The sequence below is a fragment of the Eucyclogobius newberryi genome, unplaced genomic scaffold, assembly GCF_026437365.1.
Source record: "Eucyclogobius newberryi isolate DKJ021-1_F unplaced genomic scaffold, fEucNew1.0.hap1 SCAF_6, whole genome shotgun sequence".
NCBI classification, from domain to species: Eukaryota; Metazoa; Chordata; class Actinopteri; order Gobiiformes; family Gobiidae; genus Eucyclogobius; species Eucyclogobius newberryi.
Window position 1 is genome coordinate 33,320,319 of NW_027316278.1, and position 17,520 is coordinate 33,337,838.

General features: G+C 38.0%; 1 protein-coding gene across 2 annotated transcripts in view; it reads left to right on the forward strand.

Moving 5' to 3' along the window:
- unc5db (unc-5 netrin receptor Db) overlaps positions 1 to 17,520 on the forward strand; it is a 394,916-nt gene that overhangs the window by 349,465 nt on the left and 27,931 nt on the right. For both annotated transcript variants that reach the window (XM_072433137.1, XM_072433138.1), the window contains 2 exons: positions 6,714 to 6,938; positions 16,630 to 16,779. In XM_072433137.1, the coding sequence (XP_072289238.1) occupies positions 6,714 to 6,938; positions 16,630 to 16,779 (375 nt within the window). The remainder of the gene's footprint in view (positions 1 to 6,713; positions 6,939 to 16,629; positions 16,780 to 17,520) is intronic.

The window sequence follows — 17,520 nt, forward strand, 5'->3', positions numbered from 1 at the left end:
AGGACCTGCACATGTAGGCGGAGCATAATGCAGTGGTTATCAGACTTTTTGGATAAAGTACCACCTAAGATACCATAATATTTGACAGTTCGAGTACTGCCAGATCTAAACCTGGACTAAATCAGACATAAAGTAAAGTTAAGCATGGTTTTCAATTAGACTAAACAAGATAAAGTCAGGATAGAGACAGTTATAAATGTTGATTGACACATATTATGCATTGTCTGTACGGTCATTGGCTCTTGGCCATGTTTGCTTTGGCATTTCATGTCTTAGAACTTAGAAAATGCGGTATAGAGAACATACATTACTTTCCACAGCATTCCCTCATCAGGATTTGGTGGAAGCACGGCATCCACTGGCAGCAGAGGCAATTACAACGGAAAAAAGCGTGTCCGGCATGCTAATATACCGTATTTTCCGGACTATAAGTCCCACCGGAGTATAAATAAGTTGCACCAGCCAGAAATTGCATAATAGAGAAGAATAAAACATATATAAGTTGCACTGGAGTATGAAATGCAGTGTGTAAATGTGTAAAGTATGAAAATAACAGATAATATCACATAAGTGATATAAGTCGCTCCGGAGTATATGTACTCTAGTATATAAGTATAAATATAAGTATATGTTGCACCCCGGCCAAAACTATGAAAAAAGGTGCGACTTATAGTCCGGCAAATACAGTAAGCATGCGTTTGTACTGTGCGTGATTTTGAGGGCAGAAATGCTCCGAACGAGTCTGTTGATGATTTATGGACTTGAAAATGGCGCAGCTTTGATGTCACAATCCGGTAAATGAAAAAGGAGTTTGTCGGTGAGTATTTTCTAAGGCTCAGAGGGAGAGGACCTCGTAAACCAGACTAAAGCAACAAGCGTGAACGAAGCTAATTGCAACGCCAATGCTCTAACACGGTCAAAAAAATCAGTTTTGAAGATTATATGTGTCTTTTAGTTGACTTGTCTCTCAATTAAACAAATACTCAAACTACAGAGAGACACGTGCGACGCAGTATCCGGCAAATGTGTTGTTTTTGAGCTACTGCCTAAAGTGTAATCCTTCTTTAAAGTGTACGGGGCGACTGGGAGTGCTCATGAAGGCAGTGTCCCCAGACATTTTGAGTCTTAGGAGTGCAAAAAGTATCAAGTAACAAGTATTTTCAGGAGGTACTCTATTGCTAATTATAACCTATGAGTTTTTAGTTTCAATTTATATATTTAGGGGAATTGCTTTTGATAAATGTAGGATGAATCTGGGTGAATTTATCTAGTGTTTTATAAATGTTATTTCCATTTCTGTCTAAACCTGCTCAAGGACTACGGATGGACAATAGCTTATAGTTGAGATAAAAACAATATATGTATGTATATATACAATTACTAGTACAATCCAAAATCGCATCAAACAAATCATGAAAAACTTGGAAAAAACGATATATTTGCTCCTGCACTCTTCTGAATTCCAAATAGAACCAGTGTAAATTATTTAACCACGTTCTTATTGCCCAGAAAATGTTTTAAAGATTCTTAAACGCACCAAGGTTGTTTTAGAGCAAACTAACATTGGTTTTATGAAGAAAAGCGTGATATCTGTATGTAAATGTGGGCCCGCATCGGCAGCCGCTCTGACGCTCTGCCCTGATGCTCGGCTCTGTCCCCCGTCGCGTTAAGTCTCCGCGCTCTCATTATTTCAAACGGAACCCTCTCCGGAGCCGTGTGCCCTTTAAATATTACACTCAGAGCTCAAAGACACATGAATTCTGTATCGATTCAAATTCCCCTCAGTCATCACAGTTCATACATTCAGAAGTGCTCACGAAATATAAGCACAGCGACAGGAAATTCAGAGGCAGAAACTCCTATAATGTGTATATCATTTGAATAATTTATCTATTTTACATCGCAAGTATATTTTCTACACTATCTGGACTACTGAGCTTCATATTGTAAATCATGTCAGGGTAGAGACTGAAGCAGAAGTAGTAGCTTTACTTGTCATTAGTAGGAACTGCATTCAAATGTTCTGTATCCTTCTTGAGCTGAAAGAATTCTACAATTGTAAACATGATTTTAAAGTGGACATATTATGCATTCATGTGGCTTTAATTGGCTTTTAAAAATGCTTTTGGTCGCTATAGGATTAGTGTTTCACATTTTCAAACATAAAATAATAGCTGTGCCAGACTGCACTAGGTATTAAGGTGTGTGAGCGCCCTCTGCTGTAAGATACGGACCATGAACTGAGCAGAAGTACAGATGTTTTTACCTGTGACACAACAAATCTGGAGGAAATTAAAACGGAGGGATTTCTGAGGCTCAGAGGAGACAAGCTTGTGAACAAGAAGAATGTTTGTTTTAGATGAGAAACAATGTTATAATACGTTAAAAGTAAATTTTGCATGATATGGATCCATAATAAGTACGGTAATAAAAAAATACTTGAAAGAAATGTGTTTTACGTCACTGCTTTTGAGTGAGTGGCCATAACACACTTTTGAAGTATTTTTCTCCTGAACCAGGGTTAGATAAACAGTCTGTTTGAGTGACCTCCAAAGAATCACACTTTTAATCTTCTGAAGTGTCCGCTGCATCCGTCGCTCAGATTATCACAGTGCACAGGGCACTGCGCTCTGCTAATGTGGCAAACACCAGGTTTGGCTGTGGTTTTACACTTTTTGACCTCAAGACTCCCATAGGTGTTGTATATGTTCCCATCTTCCTCTTTATAGCTTGCTTTTGAGCGTGTAGGAACCCTCTTTATTCCCAAACGTTTGAGGGACCACACAGAATGATAAAACTGAAGCTGGTAACTTCAGCTGATTAAAAACTGGTGCTGGTAATTTGAAGTTTCTATTCTATATTTGTAAATAAATCAATACATGTAATAAAAAAAAAATGATTCTGGTACTAATTTCTCTAAAACCATCTATAATAAATAGATAGATGCTTTATTAATCTCCATGTATAATAAAAAAACATTCATCAGTATCTAGTTGATGCTGATTTCACTTTAGAAATAGACCAAATACAGTGTCATACTTCATTCTTAAATGATATCTTGATATCATCTTGTGACCCCGGCTCGTGCCTGAACCACCAGAGGGTCCCGCCCGTCGCTTTGGGGACCACTGGACTTGTAAACTTGTGAATAAAACTTGAGGAAACACCTTGAGCCTCACACAGAGCAGACTAAGCTGTGAGCTTTAGACTCTGATTGTTTCTACGCTGCGCTCGTTACAGCAGACGACAAATTAATTACAAAATGCAATCAAAGCTTGGCTCTGGTCCCTGTGAGCAAAGAAGAGCTTTAAACATTCACAAAGTACTGCTACTGCTACTGCTACTACTGCTACTGCTACTGCTACTGCTACTACTGCTACTACTGCTACTGCTACTGCTACTGCTACTGCTGCTACTACTACTGCTACTGCTACTACTGCTACTGCTACTGCTACTACTGCTACTGCTACTGCTACTGCTACTGCTACTACTGCTACTGCTACTACTACTGCTACTGCTACTGCTACTACTGCTACTACTGCTACTACTACTGCTACTACTACTACTACTACTGCTACTGCTACTACTACTGCTACTACTACTACTACTACTACTACTACTACTACTACTGCTACTGCTACTGCTACTGCTACTACTGCTATTGCTACTGCTCATGCTACTACGGCTACTACTGCTACTGCTACTACTACTACTACTACTGCTACTGCTACTGCTACTGCTACTGCTACTACTACTACTGCTACTGCTACTGCTACTACTGCTACTACTGCTACTACTACTGCTACTACTACTACTACTACTGCTACTGCTACTACTACTGCTACTACTACTACTACTACTACTACTACTACTACTACTGCTACTGCTACTGCTACTACTGCTACTGCTACTGCTACTACTACTACTGCTACTGCTACTGCTACTGCTACTACTACTACTACTACTGCTACTGCTACTGCTACTGCTACTACTACTACTGCTACTGCTACTGCTACTACTGCTACTACTGCTACTACTACTGCTACTACTACTACTACTACTGCTACTGCTACTACTACTGCTACTACTACTACTACTACTACTACTACTACTGCTACTGCTACTGCTACTGCTACTGCTACTGCTACTGCTACTGCTACTACTACTGCTACCACTACTACTACTACTGCTACTGCTACTGCTACTACTACTACTGCTATTGCTACTGCTCATGCTACTACGGCTACTACTGCTACTATCAGTGTTGGATAGTGTTTATTTTAAAAACGTATTACGTTACCTTGTTACTGCCCTGGAAAACTAACGTGTTACGTTACTGCACTACTAAGTTATAAAATTAATAAGTTAGAGCGTTACCAATAATTAACATTATTGTATAACTTTTCCCTTTGCAGTGCTCAGGAAAACAGAGGTAAAACCTGAAATGAGTCCTCAATTGGTTTGGAACTTTCTCCTCCTGACACAAGGCCCCCATTACTGTTCTATAACATTACCAATGCAAAAACAAAAGCCTACCGGCTAAGCCTTCTTGCAAACACAGTAACATGATCATTAAAATATGAAATAAACAAGCAAATGAAATGTGTTTGACAGAGCTTTATTTATCTTCTATGTTGACAGATTACCACAATACAATGCCATACAATAAGCATGTGTATGTCAACAAAACAAAATGTGTGGATTAACAAGAGCAGCAACACACAACAACAAAACCTGCTTGTTTTAGGCCTGTACTTTAAATCAAGCTCACCACATCGCTGTTACCCTACATTTACTCCTCAGATACAAAATAGTGGTTATAACGAAGGAGAAGGAGTTTATGAAAACGTCCATCTGAAGTTTATTTCTCTTTGGTGTGACACTAGTTGTGCAGTGCACATGCTCACAACATGCCGAGCTCTGGGGTTGTGGTGAGGAGATGAGACTGGCACAGAGATGATGAAATAACCAAATTTTACTGATTTGAAAAAGTAACTTGGGGAGGACTAAATAACATGGGTGCACAAAACTAACACGTAATTTGAGTACTCTAACACGTTACTGCCACCTCTGGCTACTAATACAACTACTCCTACTACTACTGCTATTACTACTACTACTACTACTACTCCTATTACTACTACTGCTACTACTACTACTACTACTACTACTGCTATTACTACTACTACTACTACTACTCCTATTACTACTACTGCTACTACTACTACTGCTATTACTACTACTACTACTACTACTCCTATTACTACTACTGCTACTACTACTACTACTACTACTGCTATTACTACTACTACTACTCCTACTCCTATTACTACTACTGCTACTACTACTACTATTACTGCTATTACTACTACTCCTACTACTACTACTACTACTACTACTACTACTGCTACTACAACTACTACAACAACAACTACTGCTACTACTACTATTACTACTACCGGTACTACCAATTCTACTACTATTACCCTACTATTACTTTCAATGAATAGTTATTGGCCAATTATTTGATTTTTGTGGTTTGAGACTCATTACTTTGTAAAAGTTTACTTTTATGTACTAACACTTTTTTTGTATCACCATTTCAAGGCAAATAACATGTGAGACTAATTGTGTTGCTTGTCAGCACCGTCTGAACAGATTTTCTCTCTTCTGCTGTTTTAAATATTCCTTGTGAACTAGGAAGTTTTTGTGGCACAATGATACAAAAAACCAAAACAGATGTGAGAACATGATAACAAGGTGCAATTTTGATTTCAAGTTTATCTGAAAAATAACATAGTTGGATACAATGGCAATAGCCCCCAAAGAACATTTTGAATACTTAAAATCTGGATTTATTATAATGCAAATTCCCCAGCGCAGACAAAGTTAGAAAGCAGCATCTTGAAGCAGAGCCAGCTTTGTAAGGGACAAAGAAATTATTATACTAAAGTTATGAAGTGCCCTTGTCAGCCTAATGTGTAGACCTCATGGAGCTGGAGATTACTAACCACAGACAAGTGGAGTTGAGAAAAGTTATAAGCTTAATAAATACAGTTAAAAGACACATGCTAAATAAAATAAATTTGTGTGTGTGTGTGTGTGTGTGTGTGTGTGTGTGTGTGTGTGTGTGTGTGTGTGCGTGCGTGCGTGTGTGTGTGTGTGTAGTATAGTGTTTTTATTGTACTGAAAAGTTGTATGTCCACAGACCCACAAGCCCGTAAATGTTGTTCCTCAGGCTATGATATTCCACAGTATGAAACGTAACAATCTACATGGAACATTTTCAGAAGATATATTATTGTTATAGTGCTTTTAAATGTTGTTTTAAATGTTGTTCAATCTCAATGGGTTTTATCTGGTCAAATTAAGTTTAATAATTATAATCATAAAAAGAATATGGTTTTAATTTTGTATTTCCATGGAATCATTCTCCATCTTGAAAGTTACATATTGTTTCTTCAGGTTCTAACACACAAGACACCGAAGCAAAGGTTTGCAAGTGCACGTTTTGAGGCCAACAACAATACAAACTATGCATAATGTCATTTAAAGGGCCAGGATAACGCTAAAATAAATGTATAAAAATCAAAAATGGTTTACCCTGGCTACCTTGTTAGTTGTTAATAAAAAAAAGTTTGTTGTATAAACAAAACTGCACCATTCCCATCTAACCTCAATTTTCTTGTTTTCCCTCTCCGTGTTTTTTACAGGAAGTGATGTCTGTGGATGAGGAGTGCACTTCCTGTTACTGCCTGATGGACTCCGCCAGCTGTCACCTGCTGCTGGACGCGCCGGGGTCGTACGCCCTGGTGGGGGAGCCACTGAGCCAGGCCGCGGTCAAAAGACTAAAGCTCGCCGTGTTCGGAGCGCTGGAGGGGCCCCTGAGCTACGGGCTGAGGGTCTACTGTGTGGACGACACGCCACACGCTTTTCAGGTAAGCCAATATGTGCGTGTTGTCCTTGTGTTACTGTGGCAGAGTGGTTATCCTGTCTCCTGCCGCCGCTTTGTCGAAACTAAAAATGGCCACAAAATCTAAACATGTTATTTTGTTCACTTTTTTATTTTTATTAATTTTTTTGTCAGATAAGTTTTAGAAGAACAATTGTCCCCTTAAAAGTCATGTTATACTCTTGTTCCTGGGTCACATCTCTGCACTATATCCACATGTTCTTTCAATGTCAAAGATTCACTTGGTATTATAAAGTTCTATCTGCCTGAACCAATCAGAGCATAGAATACATTTAAACAGACCAATCACATTCAACTGCTTCTGAATGTTGACAGTTCATCCTCGGTCCGTTACAGAAGACTGATTTTTAGAGGATCAATTTCAGATGGAATTTCAGTCAATTTTATGTTAGTAAATGAGACATTATGAATGGCAAACATAAAATCATATGTTTTGCCCAAATAATAAATACATAAATAATAATCATTTCCAAGTTAAGTTTGACTTCTAAATGTATATCTATAAATATATTTGGTATGTTTTGTTGATGGACTTAATTCACACAGATTTCCTTCTCTTAATTTAGACCCTGCTTATTGTGCCCTTTATTCAACTCTATCAATTCAATTATTATTAAAGTATTCCCTCTTTTACTTTTGCTCTGCAGAGAGTCAAAACTTTAAATGAAAATATCTCAGAACCAAATACTGAACGCAGCTGGAGCCTTATAATTCTAGGAGGACAAAATGTTGAATATGTTGAAGCTTTCTGTTTATTAGCGATATGTTTTTCAGTGTTTACATAGTTTTCAATACGGCAGATGGATTATTGTGCACAAGCCCACCTAAATCCCCCTTTTCCTGTTCACGGCGTTCGCACAAATCCCTGTTGTTCACACAACGCTGCGTCAATATTTGCAGCTAAACAACAAATCCTTTATGTGTTCAGTCACTGTCAGGATGGAAATGTTTTTCCATATTGATCAGGTGAAAACATCGAAATACAAGTTTGAGCACAGGTATTGTAGTAAGGCTAGGCAAAATAATATGTCTGTTTGCCGTAACACGACCGACCCGCTATGAAACTAGCTGACTGGAAAAAAAATATCTGCATTTTGTTGAAAAAACGTCAAAATCTTTTATTTTTCAATTATTTCGCCGACTCACCAACCGGACTTTCCTAAACCGCCATGTCGAATATTTTTTATCACGCTGATAAACCTGTCTTTCATCTCCAAGGACTGATAATGCACCACGCAACACATGTGCATCTTCATATTCAGTCCTCCGCATGCGTTTATTTCAAAACAGGACGCGTGTAGGCGCCGAGAAATTGCTTTTTACAAGTTGATTTGCCTCTGTCGGCGCCACTAAAGTCTCCATAGGACATGTGTTTCTCTGTCAGGGTGTGAAACTTGACTTACGCAAATGCATTCTGGGATTGAAACACGCCCAGCAGCGTCATCACCACAAACATGGCGGCGCCCGTGTCCCCCGCATGTTCCCCCCGCTCGCCTTCGCTACCAAAATAAGGGATAGCGGCGTACAAAAGGTCGATTAAAATATCTTAAAATCGGGAGATATAGTCTCCTGATCGGGTTGATAGAGACGTTTTCCGTCATTGACTGTTGTAGCCTGACCCCTGGTGGTCACTCCGAGTCTTTTTTTTGCCTTCAAAGTAAAAAAAATAAGAATTTGCCTACCGACCGAGCCACTTAAAAAATGTTGACTCGGGTTACAGCAAACAGACAATTTATTTGGGCTAGCCTAATGATTCGATTTGGGAGATTATCATTCATTTTTATACATTTTAAAGACATTTGTTCAGGTTAAGAGAAGGTTTGCAAAGGCCGAACAACAATATTAGGGAGGTAATCTTCAAAATTGAGAAGAAGAAAAAAGGAAATAATTTTATAAAGCCATTTCTTACTTATATGTACATCTAAACACGTATTTTGATAATATAACTTACAGTTAATGAGGTGCTATTAATTTCTGATTCATTCATTCATTTGTTTTGTCCTTGTCAATTGTGCCCAGATTGACTGTAAAAGTAGACATATTTAAGTGTATTGGCATAGATTCAGGTTGTTATAAGTTTGTATATCGCTCCTTGTTCCGAGAAAACCTCCTGAAGTGTTCCCATACATTCTTGTTATTTCTCATAAATTATCGATAATTCACATGGAAATGTTCCAACCCTAGAGTACATTTCTTGACTAAATAAACAATTTAAAGCTCCCATTACGCACATAACATCAAGTGCTCCAGGGGCACCAGCCTGACCAGGCAGTTTGGACTGATTGACATGCTATTTTTGTACAGCAGCTGCACTGTTCTTTTACAATTAAACAGTAGAAATGGTCTGTTTTTAGTTTGTAGTTGTTTTTTTTTAGTTTTTTACACATATAGATTTTTTTTTAATTGTTAAGCAAGTAGCATACACATGATTTACAGTTAATTTACAAATGTCGGAGTAGAAGATGCTCCTCTGAATCTATTTGTGCGATGTTAACTGGTCTGTCCTAAAAACATTTGAAATCAAGGTCAAATTAATTTATATTGCACATTTATATACATTACCTGCACTTTTCAGTGCATTACATTTCAGAGGATCAGAACGGAGATAGTTTTCTTTCGAAGGCACTTTTGTGACAGCCCACAATGTGTGTCCACACGAGACACTATTCTCAGACTTACATTATAATCCATATAGTCTTTTTTAGTTTTATCAATACAAACTAGGTCTCAAGTGTCGCCTCTCTCTCCATATGGAGTGTGAAATGCTACACAAGCCACAGGTTAAACAGACACAGACAGATCAGGGGCACAGCTGGGTCCTTCACATACGTATCCTACAACCCACATGGCGTAAAGCGGTCGGTAGATGATGAAAAAGGCCTCACATTTCATTAGAAACTGAGAATGAAACAAGACATGTGATGCATCAGCTAGAGCGACTCCGTGGAGCTGACACCGCGCTTGCGCAAAGCCAAAGTGGTTCAGCTTCTTACAAATGTCTGAATCATGCTTTCATAACTGTGGGAGGCCTCATAATAAACTATGAAAAATTAATTGCTAATAATATCATATCTAAAATGCACCAGAATATAAGCATTGAAATGATCTCTGTTGAAAGTTTGGTTGAGAGCTACCAGATCCCACTTAGGATTGTGCTTTATGCAGTATTTACAAAATAAATAAATAAAAGCATAATTCTGAAATAGTCCCTTTAAGGTTATATTATAGACATCAAACCCACATGTATTTTTTACACGTTCGGAGTGGGTTTGGAGTATGGGGCACCACTGAGCATTTCGGCTTAGGGCCCCCAAATGTCCAGCAGCGGCCCTGGCAACCAATACATTTGAGTATTTTCTCTTTGCTGTTGGAGAATATTTGCGTACAGTAAAAGACATAGAAAGATGCCCCAGTGAGGGATTATAAATTTACAAGGGCAATAAAATATACTGTACCTTTTCAAATCGACATGGACCTTTTAAATTGGTTACTCAATTCGTGACACCTGATTTAGTAACCAATTCTACATAAAATCTCCTGACTTTTAACAGTTTCACCCAAATAAATAAGTCTGACCTTTTTAAACGAGCATTAAAATGTCCGGTCGGCCCGAGATCCATTCTCCTGCCCATAAATCCTGCTCCATTCGGGGACTACTTTCGGCAGAGGAAGCGGTCTGGGCCATTTTGCATATTGTAGGTCACGGCCCGCGTTTAGCCCTGTGTAAAACGTGTTAGCGGTTCGGTTACTATGGTTTCCAGGCTGTGGTTCGTTCCTCAGACTGAAAAACAACGGTGCTGTGCAGTGGACTACTTTCTTTGAAAAACTTGACACACGTAATTAAAGTTTAACTGTGTGACTTGTCTCAGAGGGAAAAGAATTAAAGGACACGTGTTATGCATTGTTTGTATTGACATTGTCCTTTAAACATGTTAAATTTTTGAAGTTTTTTATGATGACTGATTCTATTTTACATTTGTTTTTAGCGCTATGTACCTGTGCTGTAGCGTGCACGTTGTTCACTGTTACCACAGGTTTAATATGAAACAGCTGTAGTTTTTATTTTTGAATCCACTCACACTGATAAAAACTGATGCTCAGTATTCCATTGGCACAAAAACGGGCTTGTACTTCCACGGTCAGGTCAGTTTAATTTGTGTTTTTTACTTTGTAATCATAGAAACATATATATATTTGGATTGGAGAATGGTCCAGGACAAATTCATATTATTAATGGGGTTATAATTTTGAGGTAAACCGGACCGTAGAGACGTATATTTGAATCTATATATTCAACATACAAACTAAAAAAGTCTTGGTCGTGTGAGCACAAAACTATCAGTTTTGATAGTCTCACCATTAATCTGACCCAAAGTTCACTCAATAACAACTTTGCACACAGAAGTAGTACAAGTACAGCAGAATAAATAGATGTATAAATAGATTTTCTCCTTTTTGCTGAGTTTAATATAAATGTATGTGATCCCGATAAAATAATTTGCCCTTGTCATTTTCAAAAACAGGGGCAAATTATACGGGACACACAACTAGAGGTGTTCAGGGTTAACTGATTTACAGATTGACTGGTCAGCTTTTGCCCCGTTAACTGGCACGTTTCATTTTGCCTTGTTTTCTACTTGTAATTACACATTTGCTCGACCAGATGGCGCCCATGTGCACATATACAACCATGAAATCTCATGAGTAAAGCAAACGTCAGCTGAAATTCCCAAACAGTGGATTTATCTTATAAAGACTGAGCAAACCTGTGTGACAATGCAGTATTTATGAACTAATCTTAATCACACATGGTTTATTTAACATGTTACTGAAAAAAACAAGACTGGTTTATTTAGCTTTTTGCATTAGATGGAAAACTACAGTTGTGTTACCTGCATAAGCTAATGTTAGCCGCTAAAGTTAGCGACTTTACAACATAACCCAATAATTACGTAGATATATTAACCATAAACCAGGTTAAAACATCTGCATTTTGACAGATAAAGAACATGTTTTTATGATAAACTCCAGCTCAGTTTTTCTTTTTCTTTTTTTACCAGCCCTGGCCTGATGACGAGGGTTAAATATTTCCTATTGAAGTTATCTGTTCACACATGTGGAAGGCATAACTTAAAGGAAGTATTTGAACATCTTAAACACGTGGAATATTCCAGGAGAGTTTGGAGATAAATCTGACTATCGTCCCCGCACTTCAAAAGTCTCGTTTAGTTTTCCATTCGGATTGAAGCTGTTTTCGTGCCACTGCTGCTTCATCACGTCTTAAAAGTGACTGACTGCTGTGATTAAATACCGTTTTAATGTCGAAGGCTTGATCGCTCAGTCACCAACGCAGCAAAAACATTTAAGTGCATATGACGGGTTTAGGTTTGCAAAAGATTACGTTGTTTAGTGGAATAGTGCTCGTGGCAAATATTGATCGCAGTCTTTACGCCATCAACTGACAGTTCGGGAAGTGAAGTGGACAAAAAAAGGTTAAACATCAAGTAGAATCTCTTTTTATCATCCATAAAATCACAAACAAAGACAATTATTTTATTTTCTACACTAAAAAAAATGTCTTTATATAAATGATAATAAATATAGTGTAAATTAGACAGGTTTTTGCCCCTTTTAATGATTTCTAAAAAGTCAGCTGCATAATTCCATTCAAATAGAAGGTTAAAGCCATACTTCAGAACATTCTCCATGCAGACGGACATGCTGTATACCATACTGTGGAATATATGTATAATAATTATATAGTTGTGGAGATGTAAAACCACTGTAAATCAGAAATGACAGAAGAAAGTTTGTATGAGTTTATTTTTTTTGACTAAAAGTTACTTACTGTGCCTTTACGGCTCAGATTACAGGTTAGATTATACATTTTACAAAAATTTTGTGAACATGATTATTTTTCAGTTTTAGATTTTACTTACAATTTTGACTATTTTCCCCCAGTTTGACCATTTTGGTGACGTTTATTATTGTACTTCCTGGTTGGACATGAGCAGCAGATGTGACATTCCACAACTGCCAACTACCTAGCAACTGTAACCAAGGACCGAAAGTCTTATAAATTACACAGCAGTTAGGATTTGACAATTTTGACTTTATATTGTTAAATGATAGTTTGAACTGAAAACCGTGCCTTTTGCATTTGTGATTGAACGTCGCTTATTGATGACATCACAGAGGGATTCTGCTTAAGAACTCAGCTTTACTCCCTGTAATTTCCAATGTTTTTTTTTTTTGTTTTTTCACAAACTGCGACTTGACTGAAACTATGACAAATATTTACCACAGGTTCTGTCTCACCAAACTAACATGAGATCCTGTCATGTGCACTTTAAGTTTATTTATTAACACAGATATTTTTACTACATTTACAAAAACTCCGGCAAACTTACCCACTTCTTTTCTTTTCCGCTTTTGTCCAAATAAACCTTTATAATCCCAATAGAATAATTAATTGACTAAAAAATCTCCTCACATGTCACATCTGCTGCAGGAACGAAAATGATAAACCAAATGAACTCCTAAAATACACTTCATATTAACTTTTACTGAAATGTGTAGTCCAAACATCGCTCTATCTCTCTTTTTCTTTTACATTAAATCATCTGTTGTGACTCGAAAAATGATCATAATAAAAAAGCAATAATAATCAATACTTGACAGGTTTGGACTTGCTCTTGCCCTTTTTATATATGTTTTCTTATTCCTACTTTTCCCAAGGGCGTTTGGATTGATAGATTTCTCTGGAACATTCCGGTCGGGTCTGCTGCCTGAAAATATCACCCTGATCAGTATTCACAACGACCAACTCCCGCTCACCTCGACCTTTCAACTCTCACCTCTGCCTCCGCCCACATGTTTACACTCTGGTTTCACCTGCAGGAGTTTGACCTCCACCTGTGCCGCAGCGAGGCAGAAATTAATCTATGGCTTTACTTTGTACAATTTATATTTAAAATCATTTACTGGAGACCAAACCTGACCTTAATCGTACTTGACCTAAACCCTGAGCTGCAACAGTGGAATTATCACGACTAATCAACTACTGAAATAATCTGATTATTGTATAAATCGTGCACTGTACAAACTCCAAAAGCCACAAAAGCCATAATATGTTTTTAACAAAGACAGAGGCATTGTGGGATCAAAATGGCAGAAAATAATGACAAAATGAATCATTTAATAATCATTAACGGGTTTAAGGTTAGGGCTAGTTTATTTTGATTGATTGATTGATTGATTGACTGACTGATTCATTCATTCATTCATTCATTATTTATGACTAAACATGTATATGACTTATTCTACCAAGTTTTTTAATCAGTAATATCTTCAGACAGATATTTAAGGCAGTAATTTGGCTAAACAAATTAGTTCTTAAAAACGTTTGACTATTTTTTTTTTTTACCATATCTATAAAACACTTTTTTATGCATATTATCCATCTAGAACCCTTCATGGAACAGAAAGTCACAAATTATTTCACATTTTACAACGCTGTTTACAATTTTCTTGAACTGATTAAGAGTTGCTATTGATTTTTTTGTAAACTATTCCGAGATCTTGGTGCCGCAGGTAAAAACAAGGCAGAAAGAAACAGATTTTACTCACACACACGATGAGGACAAAGCTCACCTGCAAAAGTAGACGAGGGCGATGGATCAAAAAATACATCAAATCTCTAAATTTGAATATCGAGTCTATAATTAAAGCTACTGAACGGAAACATCTCGTGTAATCTAATCAAACAAACGTACAAAAGTGGTTATTTCTGGTCCAATTTATTGTCCATTTGCTTTTTGTGCGACTCTTGAATACATTTGACACATTTCAGTCCATTCCTGATGCGTTTTGTGGAAGCATCGTGTGCGTATCGTCACGGACACATTCATTCACGCCGATATCGCACATTCGCCGTGGGACACACACGCAAACGTTGAGGAGGTAAATATTGTGCTAATAGGCCTCCCGACTGGCTGCGCCGCTACAATGGGCTCAGCTTGGCGTCTCGGCGCTGTTTCTGGGTAATATTTGAGACAGGCTCGGCAGCAGGTGTGAGACGCTGATATGCAAAATAATGTGTCACCCAAATGAGAAAGAGAAAAAAAACCATTGTGTTCAAACTTTTTTTCACTCCATTTTCCTTTGGGCTTACGTCACCAAAATTGTCCGTGCCGTTTTGTTTTACCGAGATTAATTGTGTGCTAATTAGGGATTAGTTTAGGATTAAGTTGTGCGGTTGCCAAGGCAATAAGTTTTACATATTTTTTTTATTTTATTATGTTTTTGTTTTCAGAATTGGACTGATTCCAAAAACTTTGATTTTTCAGCTGTTTCTGTTTTTGAGAGTGCACGTCCTGCGGGTGTTACCGTCCTGCGGGTGTTACCGTCCTGGGGGTGTTACCGTCCTGCGGGTGTTACCGTCCTGCGGGTGTTACCGTCCTGGGGGTGTTACCGTCCTGGGGGTGTTACCGTCCTGCGGGTGTTACCGTCCTGGGGGTGTTACCGTCCTGCGGGTGTTACCGTCCTGCGGGTGTTACCGTCCTGCGGGTGTTACCGTGGCAGAGGCGTTAGCCCCCGCCTCTCAGTGAAGGGCACTAATGATTAATCAGCTAATTGTGTCTATATAATTGTAGTCGTAATTTGATTATCGTAGTCTTTATCTGGACTATAAAGACGGAAAGACAACTGAAAAGACCTTTTTATACCAAATACAGTGGCATTCAAAAAAGTAAATAATTACTCTTAATTTACTGTTAAATAATTAACTTAAGACTCTTATGAGAGTTTTTTAAGATTTTCTAATTTTGACTTTATTTGGTGTAAATATGCCTGTTGTAAATATAAATTATAGTTTTACACCAATCAAGTAGATATTTGTGGAGAAAAGGTTAAAAAATATGTGGAAAATGACAGGAAGTGACATCACATCTAAACATGAATTCAACAAACTAAAGTTGCTCTCATATATTTTGATTGGTCAAATAAAAAAATGGTGACATTAGATCAGTTTTTGCCCAGTGTTCGCTGGGTAATTTCCTAGTGTGATGTCATCGATTAAAATCCAAACAGGAAGTGACATTATAAACCTAAAAAATGTGATATTCTGTGATAAAAAAATGTATATTTGTTATTTCCAACCTGTCAGAGGCACTTTAATTTGAAATGGTATGAAACGTATGAACTGATAAAGGGTTTTAAAAATATACACTTTATTAATATTCTCCACCTAAAAGCCTTCAGTTTATATATAGTTTTCAATCACATTTGGCGCATGTGGAGGCGTCTCTGTTTCAAACTTGAGCTGTTTTAAATCCATTTTCCATACAGTCGATAAACCGCACTTCTGGACTTTTTGGAACTTCGAGAGTGGAACTTTTCTGCCGAGGTTCACATAAACATCCACAAAAACCACGAGCTTTCTGATTGGCCTTTTGACTCCTGATCTATATGAAGATGATGACAGAATGATGACGGAAACAAACACGATTACATGCTATTGCTAATGTCCATCTCTCTCTCTTTCTCCCTCATTCTCACCCTTCCTCTGCCTCTCTCTACCTTCCTTGTACTCGCTCTGTTCCCTAACCCTCATCACTATCCCTCTGTTTCTCTCTCTGTCCCGCTGTCCCGTCCAGGGAGTGGTGTGGGCCGAGCGGAGCAGAGGGGGTCAGCTGCTGGAGGAGCCTCAGACGCTGCCGTTCAGAGCCAGCTCCTTCAGCCTGCAGGTGTCCATCCAGGACGTGCCGCAGTTCCTCTGGAGCATCAAGCCCTTTACCACATGTCAGGTACGAGCACTCGCTGATGCTAGAGTCACGCTGATGCTAGAGTCACGCTGATGCTAGAGTCACGCTGATGCTAGAGTCACGCTGGGGCGAGAAAGGTGTGTGAGGAACGTGTGCGAGAAAAGATAAGATGTCAAAGTCTTGGCTGGTCATTATGAGGAGAAATACAAACTGGGATTTTTTTTTTCTATCAGGCAAAATAACTTTTTGTAGATTTTAAAACATGTTATAACATTAGTCATAACTGTAATAATTTAGCTTCATTCACGCTTATTTGATTATGTTTAGTTTTTTCCCTTTGAGCCTCACAAAAACACTTGGTTTCAAATTTCCCTGGAGGTCTTCAGTTGTTTCTGAGTCCATAAACCGTCACCATTTTTGTTCTGAGCATTCCTACCTCATTGATATGTCTGGGCATGCTAGCTTTTGTTTATTTCTCCATCGTAATTCCCTCTGTTGCCAGTAGATGGAGTTTGTGGAGTTTTATAGCACCAGTCCTGATGAGGGAACACAGTGGTTTGCAGTAGAAATCTCATTTGAAGTTCTGAAAGCTGCTCAAGAGCGTTTAAAGGCAAATAGTAATAATAGAAATAATACGGAATATGTGTCCTTTAAAATGTTCAACATGACCTTCCGATTTCAACAGTAAAAAGAAAATATTTGAACACTCATGAACTTAATACTTATGTGACAATAATAACACATAAAATGACTTTAAATGACTAATTTGTCTTAGTTTCATTG